Source organism: Thunnus thynnus, chromosome 12 (genome assembly GCF_963924715.1).
Source record: "Thunnus thynnus chromosome 12, fThuThy2.1, whole genome shotgun sequence".
Lineage (NCBI taxonomy): Eukaryota > Metazoa > Chordata > Actinopteri > Scombriformes > Scombridae > Thunnus > Thunnus thynnus.
Genome location: NC_089528.1, coordinates 33,512,703 through 33,530,904, shown reverse-complemented (window position 1 = coordinate 33,530,904; position 18,202 = coordinate 33,512,703). Strand labels below are relative to the sequence as shown.

At 39.7% G+C, this 18,202-nt stretch overlaps 1 protein-coding gene across 1 annotated transcript; it reads left to right on the top strand.

Annotated features, from left to right (window-relative positions):
• The first annotated feature begins 2,610 nt into the window (after nucleotides 1-2,610).
• On the top strand, nucleotides 2,611-13,650 carry LOC137194814 (NLR family CARD domain-containing protein 3-like). Its single transcript, XM_067606973.1, is given in 12 exon segments — nucleotides 2,611-2,699; nucleotides 3,368-3,469; nucleotides 3,779-3,889; nucleotides 4,585-4,695; nucleotides 6,495-6,605; nucleotides 6,737-6,815; nucleotides 7,006-7,225; nucleotides 7,465-9,268; nucleotides 9,352-9,525; nucleotides 10,318-10,491; nucleotides 11,381-11,427; nucleotides 12,103-13,650. Coding segments are annotated over 11 exon segments (3,477 nt in total). The 5' UTR covers nucleotides 2,611-2,699; nucleotides 3,368-3,380; the 3' UTR covers nucleotides 12,660-13,650.
• The last annotated feature ends 4,552 nt before the right edge of the window (nucleotides 13,651-18,202 follow it).

The window sequence follows — 18,202 nt, the reverse complement described above, 5'->3', positions numbered from 1 at the left end:
TGGAGGGGCCCGACCCCTAGGTTGGGAACCACTGGACTAAACTAGCTAACTGTATATAAAGTAGTGTAAACTAGCTCCACCTCCAGCAGCTACAACAGTAACATGCTGCTCTAACACTGATGCTTCACTATTAATAATCTAATGATGTCATATATAATAATATATCAGTCAGAGGGACCAAACCACTACTTTTACTGCAATACTTGAACTACATCAAGCTCATAATACTTATGTACTTTTACTGCAATACTTTAACTACATCAAGCTCATAATACTTATGTACTTTTACTGCAATACTTTAACTACATCAAGCTCATAATACTTATGTACTTTTACTGCAATACTTTAACTACATCAAGCTCATAATACTTATGTACTTTATTGCCACCCTCATATAGTCTTTGTTTAGCGAATCTATACTTTGCTCAGCTCTATGGGTAAGAGGAGAATTCAGAGAGGCTCTTGTAGCCAACATTGCCCTCATATTAACCTCAGATGGATATTTAACATACGTCTTTTCAAGATTGGACAGTTCACCCTCTAATTTCCTTTGGGTTTCCAGATATTTGTGTTTTTTACTCCCTGTATAGGAGATAATTAAGCCCCTCGCATACACTTTACACGTTTCCCACAATACTGAGGGAGCTACATCTGGAGTTTTATTTATTGAGTAAAAAATTTCAAATTGTGACTTTAAGTATGAGATAAATTTGGGGTCACTGAGTAGGTGTGGGTTAAACCTCCAAGAGTTAGTGAAACTCTGCTTTTCGTTAGACAACAATTGTAAAAATACTGGACTATGATCAGAAATAGAAATACTTCCTATTTCACAAGACACCACAGAAGATAACATGAACTTGGGGATAAAGAAGTAATCTATTCTAGAGCTAGTTTTGTGAGCATTGGAAAAAAAAGTGAATTCTGTCGAATCAGGATGCACAGTTTTCCAAATGTCAACAAATCCAAACTCATCACATGTAGCTGCAAATGCTCTTTTTGAAGGGGCCCCAGTTTCTGCAGGCAGTTTATCCATCAATGGATTCAAATGAAACCAATCGCCACCTACTATAGAACATTCAGTTTCAAGTTCAGCAAACTCCAAAAATGCCTTTGTAACAAAATCAGTAGGGTGATTGGGTGGAGCGTATATGTTGAGAATTGAGATATATTTTCCATATAGTAGCCCTTTAATTATAACGTAGCGTCCATTACTGTCTTTAACACAAGATTCAAGTTTATAGGGTAATTTCTTATTAATTAAAATACAGACTCCTCTACTGTTTGAGGTGTAGGATGAAAAAAAATGTATTGCCCACCCAGTCTCGTTTAAGTTTGAGGTGTTCCTGATCCTCCAGATGGGTTTCCTGTAATTATGCAATCTCAACACCTTCTTTTTTAAGAAAGGTGAGAATCTTCTTTCTCTTTACTGGGTGATGAATACCTCGTACATTCCAAGTACAGTTTGATACTAGAAATATTCATAACCAAATTAAATAGACTTTAGCATGTCTGAAGTTGTTGCTAATCCTCACTGTCATACACATTAATACACTAAACAGACTGAGCGTGTTGCAATCTTGTAAAAAAAAACAGTGTCCAACCCTGAAACAAAACTATTTACAAACACAAACACTAGGTCCTTCACCTCCCATACCAAGACCTTTAAACTTAAGAGCAAACAAAATGTAAGCTCAAACCCTTCTTCAGGGTGAAAGACCCCTCGACTATCCCTAAATGCAAGCATCCTTCTTATTGAGCTGGCACAGTTAGTTAAATGAAAGTGCCTGATGGCAGGTAAAAAATTAAATAAATGAAATAAGATAACAGAGTAAAGGAATAAAATTAAACAGAAATCCCTTAATAAAAAAGGAAAGCAGCTGCTATGTCAAATTATCTTCAAAGCCTGGAGCTCTTCCTGTGTCCAGTTCTCTTCATACATTCATGGTCCCAAGTCTCTTATTCTGCTCCGAGGAGCGAGGAGAAAACATGAGAGCAGCCTTCACGGAAGTCTTTTACCAGCCGACACGCCCCCTTATTGGAATTCAGTTATTGATTGGACGCTGCAGCTGATCAGACTGATCTGATACATCACTGCAGTTTCACACCGAAGTGGAGACAGATTACAGATTCAATTTAAGTGTATCATCCCCAAGTTTTATGTTTTATTTGTTTTCTGATTCATCATAGTTAAAAATCTGTTAATTGTCGGTCTGATCAACAAAAGAATCATAAACAACTTTCTTCGTTTATAAGAAAGATTTTTTTTCATGATGTTATTTCCTCCATTAAACTGTTTCTTGCTAACAGACTCTCCCTGACTTTAATTTGATCCATAATAACAGTTAAACACATTTATATTTTACATCATTTATCGTCATTTCCATTCAGTCACATGTGAGGCTGAAAATTCCTGAGTTTGATATGAGTTACATCATTTCCATTTTCCCTGAAACATTTAGCCATGTCTCTTACAACACATTTCCTCATTTCCTCTCCTCGCTTGGTTTCTTTGCGTCTCTCCTTGCAGCCACGGTGGGAGGGACTAAGACGCCAGTGAGGGAAATGTGGATGCAATTTCAGAGACTTGGGATGCAGCCCATCTCTCTCTCGCTCTCTGGTATGTCCTTTTGTTTTTCCTTTGCGAATTTAGTTTCTCTTCCTTTTCTCGTTGTGTTGCAGCTTCTTTTCTCCGTCTAAAGGTATTTATTGTGACTTTATTCTGTTTGTATTGTGACAGTTTTCACTGTCTGACTCTTGAATGACTCTTTGTTCATCTTGTTAGTTTAGTTCCAGTAGAAACAGCAGAAATCTGTAGCTCAGATCTCTACTAACAGTCAACACAAATCAACATGGTGGAAGTTTTCCTCCATTTTAGTGTCACTCTTCAAAGTGTCCAATAACAGCTGACAGTACTGAGTCAGTGTTCACAGATCAATAACTTCCAACATTTGTCTTCTTTGTGGAGAAAAACAACAAGCTGCTCTGTCTGTATTAGTGACAGCTTCAAGTTCAAATAACTTTATTTGTTATTTACAAGAAACAAGAAGAAACACAGAGAACATGTATTTTTAATCTATAAGTTTCCTTCAATAAGCTGAATTAGAGCCTCATATCAAATCTTTCTCATTGTTTAACAGTCTGACTCCCATCAGCAAAGCTTCTTTGGCAGGTCTCTCGTACTCTGACCGTCACCTGGAAAACACAAAGTATTGATTAGCACAAATACTTAGTGTCATTATATTTAGATGGATGATTAGATCACATGTTGGTTGTATGAAGGGTGGACGATATGAGAAACAGCTGTGTGTGCTTGTCATGTGACTGAGAACAATGAAGAGAAATAATGTGTTGTTGTGTTTGTGTGAAGGTGTTTCTCTGCTATGGATCAGTGTGAGGACAGAGGGGAGGGAGTCCCTCCCTCTAAAAGCTCTCTGTGTGGGGAACATGACAGCCAGACCAAAGCTCAGAGGTGAGATGAGGATCTCTAACTGTCCATCACTGTTCTCCACCATCATTATTCACACTCACTGTCAACTACTGAATAATAACTCACAATAACTCTAATGAACCACTGACTTTCTGAGTTAACAAAGACCTCAACGACCGATTAGTCAAATAATCAACTGAGATGAAGCATCTTTCATCAGATGACATGTTGATGAACAGGAGAACGTTTCTCATCCACTGTCTTCTTACTGATTTTCATTCAGCTGCTGACAGTCTGGTCAAAATTCATCTTTTTAATCTCTTTGATTTGTTAATTGTTTGTTTGTATCAGGATGCAGCAGCAGAGAGCAGACTCTCCTGAACCCAGCTGTGTGTCCATGAAGAGTGACCGCTCTATGCATTTTCCTATTGACTTTAAAGATGGACAACCTGCTGATGGAAGGTAAGAATCTAAAACTAGTTGGTACATTGGCTGTTTGGACTGAATAAACCTCCTGTGTTATGTGGAGCAGAGCAGGTGAACCCAGGTACAGACAGACAGGTTAAATGGCTTTAATGCTCAAAAACCAACAGACAGGATTACAGGTCATAACAGGAAGGAAGTCAGAATCAAGTGAAAACCAGCAGGAACAGGTAACAAAAGGAACAGGATCAGAATCTAGTTGACTAGAACGAATGTGTCCAATGGAGTAACTTTGACAAACTCTCTGGGAATGAATGACTGAGACCAGTATGTGTACTGAAGAGCTGATGAGGGAATTACAGAGTGGAAACAGGTGAGCAGGTGGATGTGGAACTGAAAGCAGTAGGTGGGACCACGCTGGATGTTGACAGAGATGTTCAGGGTAGAGACCTTGAGGGCCGAGGCGTCAACGAAGCCACGTAGAAGGGCAGCCAAGAGGCAGGAGGTCTGACAGGAAGTCAGCAAGACTGGCTGACAGCTCAGGAACTGACTGGACGTCTGTGGAGGAGCTGGGCAGTGGAGAAAACCAGGATCTTGGCTGTCCTCAGTTTAGGCTGCTTTTTCCTCCACTAGGCCAAATATCTCTCTCTTCACTTAGATTCTGACATTTCAGCTGGTGGTCAGTCCTGCATTTGTTTGGTGTTAACTTTTTGTCACTGTTTTGATTGTATCAGGATGCAGCAGCAGAGAGCAGACTCTCCTGAACCCAGCTGTGTGTCCATGAAGAGTGACAGCTCTATGGATCATTCTATTAACTTTAATATTGGACAACCTGCTGATGGAAGGTAAGAATGTAAAAGTGAAGTTTGTTATTATCTGACTCTCCTGAGAAGAGGAATCAATATATTGTTTCAGCAGTGACATCACAGGGTCCACCTGTGCAACAGTCACATGTCAAAGAGTTCAGTGTTATAAGACAACAACATGGTCACTATATCAATATGTGTTTAACTATGAAAACATCACATCCAATAATCAGAGCAGCAGCTAACTTGGATGTGTCTGTCTGGAGCTTCAAAGATGGATCCTGCTGAGCAAAGGTCAGAATATTGATCTCAGGATTGATAAACTGACTGAACAGATTGATAATTGATAGAAATGATTGTTACACACAAGAATGTTTTTCATTTATAGAGGATTGTGAAAATTCTAAAATGTTTCATTAAAGACAAATCAAAGAAAGGAAGAGATACAATGCTCGTTATGTATACGTGTTTCCTTCTCATGTAAGTGTTTACTGTCAAAATTAATGAAAAACCTTTGGTAAAGAGACAATGAAGGTTTCTCAGACTGCATTAAAATCAAATTAGAACACAGACAACAAAGTGTCGTGTTTTACATTTCAGTGTTTGTTGTCTTGTCTGTTCTTTCATGCAGCACAATCCATCTCATTAAAACTGCAAACAGTCTCACAAATGGAACTAAACATACAGTCAGTAGTTCTGTCCCTCAGCCCACAGGAAACTGTTTTATTGTGAAAGGCTGTCTGTCATGTTTGACTTCACCTCTGCTGGTGTTGATAAGCTCCGCCCATGGCGCTGCCTCCAAGCTGTGATTGGACGGCTGATTATTTTCAGTTTGACAGGAACATCTTCATCTCAGAAAGAGTCAGCTCCCTCTCTCACAGAGCTTCTTATTCAGTGTTGGCAGGTGTTTGCTGCCCTCTGCAGGACAATACTGACATGTAACACACCTCCTCACTTTGTTTCTGCGCTCTGATTTATTGTTTTCTTTTTCACTTTATTTATTTCATCTTGTTCAACTAACCTAACAGACAAAACATTGATATAATTTAATATTAATCCACCTGATCCCTGAACCCTCATGTACCGGCTCCATCAGGCACAGCTTATACCACTTTAATTTCATACCTTTTTTTCTCCTTCTTCTTCTCTCCTCTCTTCTAAACAAACAAACAACACAAAACAAGAAGGGAAAATTAAGAAAAAGGGATCTTTTCCTTGTTCATCTCACAGATCAAGAGGATAATATGATAAATGACCCCATTCAAATCAGAAATGCTTTGAAAGTTACTATCAGGATCTGTATGGATCAGATGGGAAATAAACAGGAGATTATTCTCTTAATTTACATTAAATCTTACTCTGCCAAAATTCAAATAGATACTAAACAATGGATGGATGAAGACATTACACAAAAAGAGGAAGCTGATGCCATAACATCTCTGAAAACACATAAAGCACCAGGGACAGTTTTTTTTAAAAAGATGTCTGGATCACCTTGTACCTCCTCTAACAGAGTCTGTACAGAGTAAAAGCTGCTTGATGCTGTGTTCATCCATCTGAAGGCTGAACTGGGATGTTTATAGTTCCATCTTTAGTTACTGAGGTTGGTACAGATTGTTACTGAGCCATAGAACTCCTGTAGAACATTCTCACTTCCTTCTTCTGTTGACTTAAGACCAAGTCGCCTGCCATCCTCTTTTCATCACCGGAGGAATCTGAACTCCTCAGTCACTCTGTTCTGAAAGATTTATTTTTAACTCCAGGATTTAAACTGATGATTAATCCTTAATTTCTTTGGTTTTAACTGAATGCTTTTATCACTGTTTTATTTGTATCAGGATGCAGCAGCAGAGAGCAGACTCTCCTGAACCCAGCTGTGTGTCCATGAAGAGTGACTGGTCTATGGGTCATCCTATTAACTTTAATATTGGACAACCTGTTGATGGAAGGTAAGAATTTGACATCCAGTAATCACAGCAGTCTTTACAAGTTAATTTTGTCATTATGACAGAACATCTTTAATAAGCTGTTTGCAGATTTGAGTCATTAAATGTCCTTAAACGTGATGTTTTCTCCACAGTGTTCAGCAGCAGAGCTCAGAGGTTCCCAGTGATCAGTCTGCACAGCAGCATCAAACACACCTGGACTCCATATTTATGGTGTGTACATGTACAAACCCACCTTTAATATTAACTCCATCAACCACAGATGAAATACTAAAGTACCATTCAGGTCCTAACAGTGTCCATGCTGCTCTGTTTAGACCACCAGGCCTTCAGACTGACAGATGAATCACATGGTTTGTTCTACCAGTTTAAATTAAATGTTCAGTTTATCTTTCTGTTCCAGCTGCTGGAGGAGAACATTGTCACTTTTGTGAAGAATGAGCTGAAGAGAGTCCAGAGGGTTCTGAGTCCAGAATACTCAGAGAGTCAGGCTGAGGATGAGGAGGTGTTGGACGGTGAGGAGGAAGAACAGAAGAGGAGCAGCAGAGACGCATTTCTGAAGATCACACTGCACTTCCTGAGGAGAATGAAGCAGGAGGAGCTGGCTGACCATCTGCAGAGCAGTAAGATGATTTAAACAGATTTAACATGATGGAGGCAACATGGGAGAGGTTTATATTTCAAACTCTGCCGTAAATATGCTGCACACATCTGCATCAGATCAGAGGCTGTTTGTCCTCCACTGATGAACTGAATAAAACTGATGGAGGAGGAAAAACTATACAGACACACTTACATGTTCAGATTTCTAGACTTTCTGTAGGATCCACTCACTGATTTCATTTGTTGTTTGTTCATTCAGGAACTCCTGCTGCACTGTGCCAACATAAACTCAAGTCTAACCTGAGGAAGAGGCTCCAGTGTGTGTTTGAGGGGATCGCTAAAGCAGGAAACCCAACCTTTCTGAATCAGATCTACACAGAGCTCTACATCACAGAGGGAGGGACTGCAGAGGCCAATCATGAACATGAGGTCAGACAGATTGAAACAGCATCCAGGAAACCAGACAGACCAGAAACACCAATCACACATGAGTACATCTTTAAAGCCTCACCTGGGAGAGATGAACCAATCAGAACAGTGATGACAAAGGGAGTGGCTGGCATTGGGAAAACAGTCTTAACACAGAAGTTCACTCTGGACTGGGCTGAAGACAAAGCCAACCAGGACATACAGTTCATATTTCCATTCACTTTCAGAGAGCTGAATGTGCTGAAAGAGAAAAAGTACAGCTTGGTGGAACTTGTTCATCACTTCTTTACTGAAACCAAAGAAGCAGGAATCTGCAGGTTTGAAGAGTTCCAGGTTGTGTTCATCTTTGATGGTCTGGATGAGTGTCGACTTCCTCTGGACATCCACAACAATGAGATCCTGACTGATGTTACAGAGTCCACCTCAGTGGATGTGCTACTGACAAACCTCATCAGGGGGAAACTGCTTCCCTCTGCTCGCCTCTGGATAACCACAAGACCTGCAGCAGCCAATCAGATCCCTCCTTGGTGTGTTGACATGGTGACAGAGGTCAGAGGGTTCATTGATCTACAGAAGGAAGAGTACTTCAGGAAGAGATTCAGAGATGAGAAGCAGGCCAGCACAATCATCTCCCACATCAAGACATCACAAAGCCTCCACATCATGTGCCACATGCCAGTCTTCTGCTGGATCACTGCTACAGTTCTGGAGGATCTGTTGAAAAGCAGAGAGAGAGGAGAGCTGCCCAAGACCCTGACTGAGATGTACATACACTTCCTGGTGGTTCAGTCCAAAGTGAAGAACGTTAAGTATGATAGAGGAGCTGAGACAGATCCACATTGGAGTCCAGAGAGCAAGAAGATGATTGCGTCTCTGGGAAAACTGGCTTTTGAGCAGCTGCAGAAAGGCAACCTGATCTTCTATGAATCAGACCTGACAGAGTGTGGCATCGATATCAGAGCAGCCTCAGTGTACTCAGGAGTGTTCACACAGGTCTTTAAAGAGGAGAGAGGGCTGTACCAGGACAAGGTGTTCTGCTTTGTCCATCTGAGCGTTCAGGAGTTTCTGGCTGCTCTTCATGTCCATCGGACATTCTTCAACTCTGGAGTCAATCTGCTGGCAGAAGAACAAACGACATCCTGGAGGCCTAAACTATTTAAAGACAAACCTGAACCAACACGTTTCTACCAGAGTGCTGTGGACAAGGCCTTAAAGAGTCCAAACGGACACCTGGACTTGTTCCTCCGCTTCCTCCTGGGTCTTTCACTGCAGACCAATCAGACTCTCCTACGAGTTCTGCTGACACAGACAAGAAATAGCTCTCAGACCAATCAGAAAACACTCAAGCACATCAAGAAGAAGATCAGTGAGAGCCTGTCTGCAGAGAGAAGCATCAATCTGTTCCATTGTCTAAATGAACTGAATGATCGTTCTCTGGTGGAGGAGATCCAACAGAACCTGAGATCAGGACGTCTCTCCACAGATAAACTGACTCCTGCTCAGTGGTCAGCTCTAGTCTTCATCTTACTGTCATCAGAAACAGATCTTGATGTGTTTGACCTGAGGAAATACTCTGCTTCAGAGGAGGCTCTTCTGAGGCTGCTGCCAGTGGTCAAAGCTTCTAACAAAGCTCTGTAAGCACACAGAACTATCCAGATTAACATACTTTAATCTTTGCTCAATGAAGAAAACTAATATTTCTGCTTATCATTTCCAGGCTGAGTGGCTGTAACCTCTCAGAGAGAAGCTGTGCAGCTCTGTCCTCAGTTCTCAGCTCCCAGTCCTCTAGTCTGAGAGAGTTGGACATGAGTAATAATGACCTGCAGGATTCAGGAGTAAAGCTGCTGTCTGTTGGACTGGAGAGTCCACACTGCAAACTGGAAACTCTCAGGTCATTTTTATTACTATGTATTGAAAGTAATATTTTGGCTTTCTCCCAGTTTCTAGTTTGCATGAAGAGTTTTTGCTACCAAAAAGATTTTGTGCACTGTTTGAGCTGAAGTGTTATAATATCAAGTATACAGTAAGTAAGATTCCTTTAATGCCAACATGTGAGTCAGGATATTTGTTTCTGTCATTTAATCTTCAATGAAGACTCAATGTGCATAAAGTCATGACAATCTAGTATAATGGAAGGAATAACAGAAAATATAAACACAGAATTACTGTCATGTCCTCTACATGCAGGTGAACATACAAAGCAGATCTACTGCTCAGGAAAGGTTGCACATGAATACTACAAATTAACTGTTTAAACACTGAACAAATACAATCAGAAATATGATGGAAGACACTAAGTTGGCTAATTACTGCAATCACACGGAGAACACTGTTGGAATGAAAAATATGAACTAACATAAAACATCACTAAACTTCTATTAAATCTTACTTTATCTTTAGATATGCTGTCGAACAATATTTAACATTAACAGCATTATTTCTGCCAAAGTAAAAACAGAATGGCATCAGATTAAACCCTGATCTTCAGCAATAGCAGCCTCCAGCAGGAACATGTGCTTTCTCTCCTACTACTAAACTAAAATTTATCTGCATGACACCAACATATAACAGGGGGCACTGAGTGTAATGTACACAACAAACATAAAGGCCTGAAGGACAAAATACTGCTTATTTAGCTGAGAATCGTTTTAAGCTCATTAGAGCAACTGTTGTGTGTGTTCAGTCTGTCAGGATGTCTGATCACAGAGGAAGGCTGTGATTCTCTGGCCTCAGCTCTGAGATCCAACCCCTCCCATCTGAGAGAGCTTGACCTGAGCTACAATCATCCAGGACACTCAGGAGAGAAGCTGCTGTCTGCTGGAGTGAAGGATCCACACTGGAGACTGGACACTCTCAGGTATTGACAGACAGGTGGACACTCTTTGGTAGGGACAGCCAGGTGGACACTCTCAGGTATTGACAGACAGGTGGACACTCTCTGGTAGGGACAGACAGGTGGACACTCTCAGGTATTGACAGACAGGTGGACACTCTCTGGTATGGACAGACAGGTGGACACTCTCAGGTATTGACAGACAGGTGGACACTCTCAGGTATGGACAGACAGATGGACACTCTCAGGTACAGACAGACAGGTGGACACTCTCAGGTGTAGACAGACAGATGGACACTCAGGTACGGACAGACAGATGGACACTCTCAGGTATAGACAGAAGGTGGACAGTCTCAGGTAATAATATCTTTATTATTATAATATCTTTATATAGCACCTTTAAAAACAGAGTTAACAAAGTGTGTGACAGACAAAGCAAAGACAGTAAAATACAAAGCAAAGAGAAAACACAGAAAGTAATAACAGGTCTGACCTTAAGAAGATGGCAGCAGAAGACAAGGAAAAACAATAGAGAGATAGAGACATAAATGGATTAAATATGTGGACCACAATTAAACAATACTGATGCTTTCAGCCCTGAAGAGTTAGAAGAGTTAATGTCTTTTTTCCTCTTTTCTCTGTGTATGTTTATATTATTGACTTATTTATTTTATTTCCCCCCTTTTTTTCTTTATTATTAATTTTATTTTGCACACTAAAAACATATAAATGTTGTAGGAATGATGTAGATATGAACAATATTATATGTATAACTCTTGCTCCTGCAATAAAGTATAAAAAGGTAAAGACAGACAGATGGACACTGTCACTAACTGAGGGACTCTGGTTGATGTTTAATGGTGGATATGAGTGAAGGTGTATGAAGCTGATGTGACTTTGTCTCTTCCTCCAGGATGGACCATGGTAGACGACGGAGACTGAGACCTGGTGTGAGGAAGTGTGAGTGTGTTTTCACTTTGATTCATGAAAACTTTGAGAAAAACTGGATGAAATATGTAAAAGAAGTGAACAAAGTTCAAAATGATGGAAAATCAGTTTCAGCCTAAACTGACATTTATCTTGAACCGATGAATCCATGAAACATAAATTTCCTTCTGTTGGTCACAGTTCAGGAGTTCAAAGAGAAATGTTTTATAAATGGCCACAAGGTGGCGCTACCTGCTCCAAAATGTCACTCATGTCTCTCCTGCAGATAAAGTTCATTCATTCATACTGACTTCAGCTGTTTGGACGACAGTTTGAGATGAAAATAAGACTTGATGTGCAAAGACCTTCATTTTACACCAAACTTTATTGATAAAAACATGAATATTACTGACATCTTCACTGTCATGTTGACTGTTAATGTTCTACCTGAACTGTTGAGTTTACATTTAGACAAACATTAGACGCAGTTGGAATGAAGTTTAACTTTGAATTTGGTAAAAATTCTCATCTAAAGGTTCACTTACTCTGTATATCCAAGGCTTTCAGTCACATCTCATGGCCTTCCTCAGTGGATGGAGTGTCTCAGTTATCATGGAGATGGTTTAAGTTTGAATGGTTTAATTTCAGTAGTTAATAAATCAACAGATGATAAACTGCAGCTGTATTGTGTCTTGTTCTCTCCATCAGATGCCTGCAAACTGAAACTGGACACAAACACAACACACAGAAACCTCAAACTGTCTGACAACAACAGGAAGGTGACATATGTGAAGAAGTATCAGTCATATCCTCGTCATCCAGACAGATTTGACTTCTGGCATCAGCTGCTGTGTAGAAATGTTCTGACTGGTCGCTGTTACTGGGAGGTCGAGTGGAGAGGAGACGTTTCCATATCAGTGAGTTACAGAGGAATCAGCAGGAAAGGAGACAGTGATGACTGTGGGTTTGGATATAATAATCAGTCCTGGAGTCTGGAGTGCTCTGATCGTGGTCATTACTCTGCCTGGTACAATAACAGAGAAACATCCATCTCCTCCTCCTCCTCCTCTGTCTCTAACAGAGTAGCAGTGTATGTGGACTGTCCTGCTGGCACTCTGTCCTTCTACAGAGTCTCCTCTGACACACTGATCCATCTCCACACCTTCAACACCACATTCACTCAGCCTCTGTTTGCTGGGTTTGGGTTTAGGTTCTGGTCTGCCTCAGTGTCTCTGTGACTCTGTGTCTCTGAGAAACTCTGCTGACTGAAGATCGGCTGCTGAAATCAAACATCACACACTGATCATCTGTCTCACACTCAAACAATCAATTATTTTTCCTTCTACATGATTCATTGATTAGTCTCAGCTGACTCTGCTGTTGTTACTGTCAGGATCCAATGAGCAGCTTGCAGCTCTATTCATGTTATAATGAATAACATCTGTCCAGCTGTGGAAGCACAGAGTGTTTTTATGGTTCTCACATGTATTTTATCACATCGTCAATAAAACTATTCATGGTGATATTTTTGACACAATTAATATAACAAGCTTTTAAAATACAACACATTGTTAAAGATACTTTAACTACATCAAGCTCATAATACTTATGTACTTTTACTGCAATACTTTAACTACATCTAGCTCATAATACTTATGTACTTTTACTGCAATACTTTAACTACATCAAGCTCATAATACTTATGTACTTTTACTGCAATACTTTAACTACATCAAGCTCATAATACTTATGTACTTTTACTGTAGGAGGATTTTTCATACAGGACTTTTACTTTAATGGAGTATTTTTACTTTGCTGTATTGGTACTTTTACTGCAGTAAAGTATCTGAGTACTTCTTCCACTACTGGTACTGTGTGTTGTATAATTGAACAGTTTATCAGTGATCAATGGTTTTCTTCAGTCCACCATGTTTGGTAACAGTCGGTATGATTGGATGTTTTGAGGTGAGGTGTCACTCTGTCTGTTCTGATCCATCAGTGAAGGGTTGGACTGAAACATCAAAGGCTGCTCCAACGATGATTTTTATTGTTGTCAGTCGCTGATAATAGTCATTGATCATTGATATAAGCTGCTTAAATGAACCTGATTGTGGCGACTCTGTGATAAGTTTATTTGTAAAAAGACAGAAAGTGGAGCAGAACCAGAACTTTGCTCCCTGAATGAATAATAGTGAAGCGTTTGCTCCACACACACATTATATATACAGACGCTGACAAATGAAGGAAAACCAACATAAAGTGTGTCAGTGAGGTGTTGGACCACCAGAACAGCTTCAGAGCTCCTCGTTATTGATCCTACAGTCTCTGAACATCATTGATCATAAAGATCTTCCTCATGTGGTGTTGTGATGATGGTGGTGGAGAAGATCAATAACATCATTGATCATGTGGTGTTGTGATGATGATGGTGGAGAGGATCAATAACATCGTTGATCATGTGGTGTTGTGATGATGATGCTGGGTTGAGATCTGGTGACTGTGAAGGTCATAACATCTGATTCACATCATTTAATCCTCATCAAACCATCATCGTCATCCTGGAAGAGACCACTCCCATCAGGATAGACATGTTTCATCACAGGATAAAGCTGATCACTCACAAGTGGACCCAAACCATGCCAGCAAAATGCCCCCCACAGCATAACAGAACCCCCAGACCCCCTCACTGTAGGGGTCCAGAACTCAGACCTGGACCAGGTTTTCCTTTAATCTGTCACCAACTATACTCTCAATGATACTACTCTCAGTAATACTACTCTCAGTACTACTACTCTCAGTACTAATACTGTCAGTACTAATACTGTCAGTGATACTACTCTTAGTACTACTACTCTCAGTACTACTACTCTCAGTGTTAATACTATCTATACTACAACTCCCAGTACTACCACTCTCAGTACTACTACTCTCAGTGTTAATACTATCTATACTACTACTCCCAGTACTAATACTCTCAGTAATACTACTCTCAGTAGTACTACTCTCAGTACTAATACTCTCAGTACTACTACTCCCTGTACTAATACTCTCAGTAATACTACTCTCAGTAGTACTACTCTCAGTACTAATACTCTCAGTGATACTACTCTTAGTACTACCACGCTCAGTACTACTACTCTCAGTAATAATCCTCATTAGTACTGAGAGTAGTCATTTTCCAAACCGTATAAACTTGAATGCTTATTGGAGTTAATTATTTCCAGATGATGTGTATTTGTGTAATGAGTGAGTATTTGGCCTGAAGTGATTAACAGCTTATATTAAGGTTTGCATTACTATTAGGCAGCTTCATTAGAACAGGGTAAATGGACCAAAAACAGATTTAACTGTCAAAATGCATTTCGGATGGATGCAACACTCTTGAAATAGCTAAACTATTGAGGTGTAACCACCAGACAATCAAACATTCTGTTGTGAATATTCAACAAGGTCGCAGAAAACACATGAAGAAGAACCCGTTATCCTCCAGCGCCACCTTATTCCAGACGTAGCAGGTGTCGATGCTCAGAGACATGGCTGAGGAAAAGAAAGCTGCTGGTAAAGATGCTGAAGCATCAAGATTGGGCCAAGAAATACCTGAAGACAGGTTTCTAGGTTTTATGAATGAAAATGAGATGAAATGAGATAAAATGAGATGGGGGATCGCTCACTTCCAGTCAGGAACCAGTAAGGTGCTGGAGGGGTACTGGGATGGGCTGCTATCATTCCTCCTCCAGGCTGTGAGAACAAATGGACAATAAAGACTAAATCTATCTGATGAGGATTTATATAGTCTGTCAATGTTTGACTTTAGCTGTTCCAGGTTCTTTATTCCAAAGGTCAGCGCTGTGCTGGGATCATATTTCTTTAAAGGTTAAAGATGAATTCAGAGTTGAGACTGTTCGTGAAGCAACTGACATTTGAAATCTTCCTGCTGTGAGTTACATGTTTGTTCTTCCTAAGTTTGGTTTCCTGGTTGAAGCTGCTGATTAATTTCACCTTCACTCATCAGCTTGATGAAAATGATTTTCAGCATCTAAAGGTAACGTAAGCAACAGGTTTCATCATGTTTGTGTCAGCGGGGGTTAAAATGATGTGACACCAGTAGAGATGGTGCTAGTAGTGATTTATTATGTTGCTTTGTTGAATACTGGTGGAAGGTTTGAAACCTCGTTAATCCTCTTTGACTCTAATTAGCTTTGCTAACAAGATGCTGTTTAGACAACAGAAACATCAGAGGAAACTCTGGAAAAGCTTCATTAGTCAAAATTCAGCCTGTTGACACACCAAGTGACCAGAAAAATAGAAACACCTGAATAATACAATGAAATACAACAGTGATGCAATAAGTGTTAAGTTTTGTTGAGACGACTTCAGTTGTTTTTGGACCAAAATCTGGTTTATTGGTTCTGTGGTCGTTGTTTTGGACTTAATTACTTTGAAAGATGTTTCCAATATTTAGTCGACCTCATGTTCATATATAGAGGAGAGAAACTTATTACAAACAGCAGGGGGTGTTCCATCAAGCTGGCTAACTCAGCTGCGTGTCAAAGAATGTCCGACAGACGGAAACAGACTCTCAACAGACGGCTCCATCAAGTGTCTTTTCACTCGCAACTCTTTTATTGAAAAGCTCAGCATTAATAATTTAAGAAATAAAAGTGTGCCAGCGTTATTTTGAAGTTATTTATTTATTCATTCACTGATTTTGTTCAAGCTGTGAAGACAAAAAGAAAATTAAATAAAGTCCAAACTATGACCTTCTGCTGTGTTTAAATGTATACAGAGGTAACTGCTAATAGTGATCACAGTTACAGTGATCAGCTGCTTATATGGATCAAAAAACTCTGGCTTTAAACCACGTAAATCTATTTTTTACTTTACTCCCATGATAAGCGGCTGCTGCTGCGTGAACACTGACATCATGACGGAGACAGAAAGTCATTTTCTCTCAGTGACAAACGTCGTCTCCCCGAAACTTATACATCTGATATTATCCAGTCTAGTGATAATATAACCATAGTCACTGATCTGAACGCTCATTTATTAACAAATAAAGTTAAAACCATGAACAGGGACAAGCATTGCTCTTCACTTTCATCATGCAGACTCATCAAGCCGAATGCAGGGATTGAACCATCAACCCTCTAGTAATAAGTTCACTCCCCTAACCTTTAGACCATCACTGATTTAACGTTGACCAGAAGCAGCTAAGCTGCATTAATGGAACGACTTGAGCCTCAAGTGACAGTTGACGTTAATTCTAGCCAGGCTAGGAACAGCCCTCTGGACAATATAAGACAATCCAGTACAGTTGTTAAACAGCCCAGCAGCACTTGGACCATTCTGCATGTCAGTTAAACTAGCTGCTATAGAACTGTGTCAGCGTGGGTCGCTGCTAACACACAACACCCAACTGAGACCATGTGCTGGCTGAAGAATAGTGACATCACAAACCCAACAAATGACCTTCAATCTACTTGCTTCAACAACTGTTGTATTTGACTGCAGTTGAGTTTCCTCCATCACTGTGTGTATTTCACAGCATCAGAGACAATAATGCAGGTCTTAATGAATGTTACCCCTGTGCCACACATTGTTCCACGTCTGCACTATTTTAACACTAATTCCAACAGTCAACCTTTCACTGTCTGTTGTTACTCTGAAAAATTACCTGCATGTAACATGTAATATGTGCATCAATAATAATAAATGAGACTCAAATAAATACACAGCTGACACCGAGAGTTAAAGGCTCAATGTATGATGCTGCTGCTTTTTATAAATTGATTAAATAGATTATTAATGATATGCTGTTTAGTTGTGTTTAATGTTGAGCAGTAAAAGTAAACCATGTTTTAATAGATGTTCTGCAGTGAATTTATTGTTCATCAAACAGTAAAATGTGCTGCAGTTATATTAGGAACACTGTCACTAGCTAGCAAGTCAACAACAGCTCACCAACCTGACAGATACACATTTTATCAGCTTTCAACATGTCACTAACTGCACTTAAACACAGTCATGTGATTATGTTCTGACAGTTTGACATCAAATGAACTCAAACGGTTTCAAACAGTCTTGAGTTTGTTTGTGTAAAACATTTTATTCATTGTCAGAGAAGTTTAGTGTCAGTATGAAGGGTCGCCCCATTCAGTCACCTTTAAACTAGTGCATGTTTTAATAACCAGTATCATGCTAGTAGTGAGGGAGACTTTGTTTCACAGGTGGTATGGTTAGTGATTAACAGCTAATAAAAGTCATAAAATAATATCCTCTGAAATCTTTCTAAACTATATCACAGACAAACTGTTGAAAACATCTTTTCATTGATGATATTCAGTATTTTAACCAAGCTAAGAGCTGCAGCAATAGAAACTAAAGTTTATGTTGCTGCCAAACCTTCATTCAGTATCTTTATACTATATCAATATAAAATCATTGTCACATTATATAAAGTACAAAGTGAATCACTGTCATCAAAACACAGTAAACTCTGTTTGTGGAATAATGACAGAGTTTAAACTACAATGTGATGCCTCATCACAGGAAGATCTTTGTTCTGCTGTACAGAACTGCATTTAGTGTTGAGTCAGACAGATTGTTCTCTCTTATTCTGCCTGTTTTAACCTTTACTGTAGATGATGAAGATGATGAAGATGATCAACACGGTGGAAGTTATCCTCCATTTTAGTGACACTGTTCAAAGTGTCCAATAACAGCTGACAGTACTGAGTCAGTGTTCACAGATCAATAACTTCCAACATTTGTCTTCTTTGTGGAGAAAAACAACAAGCTGCTCTGTCTG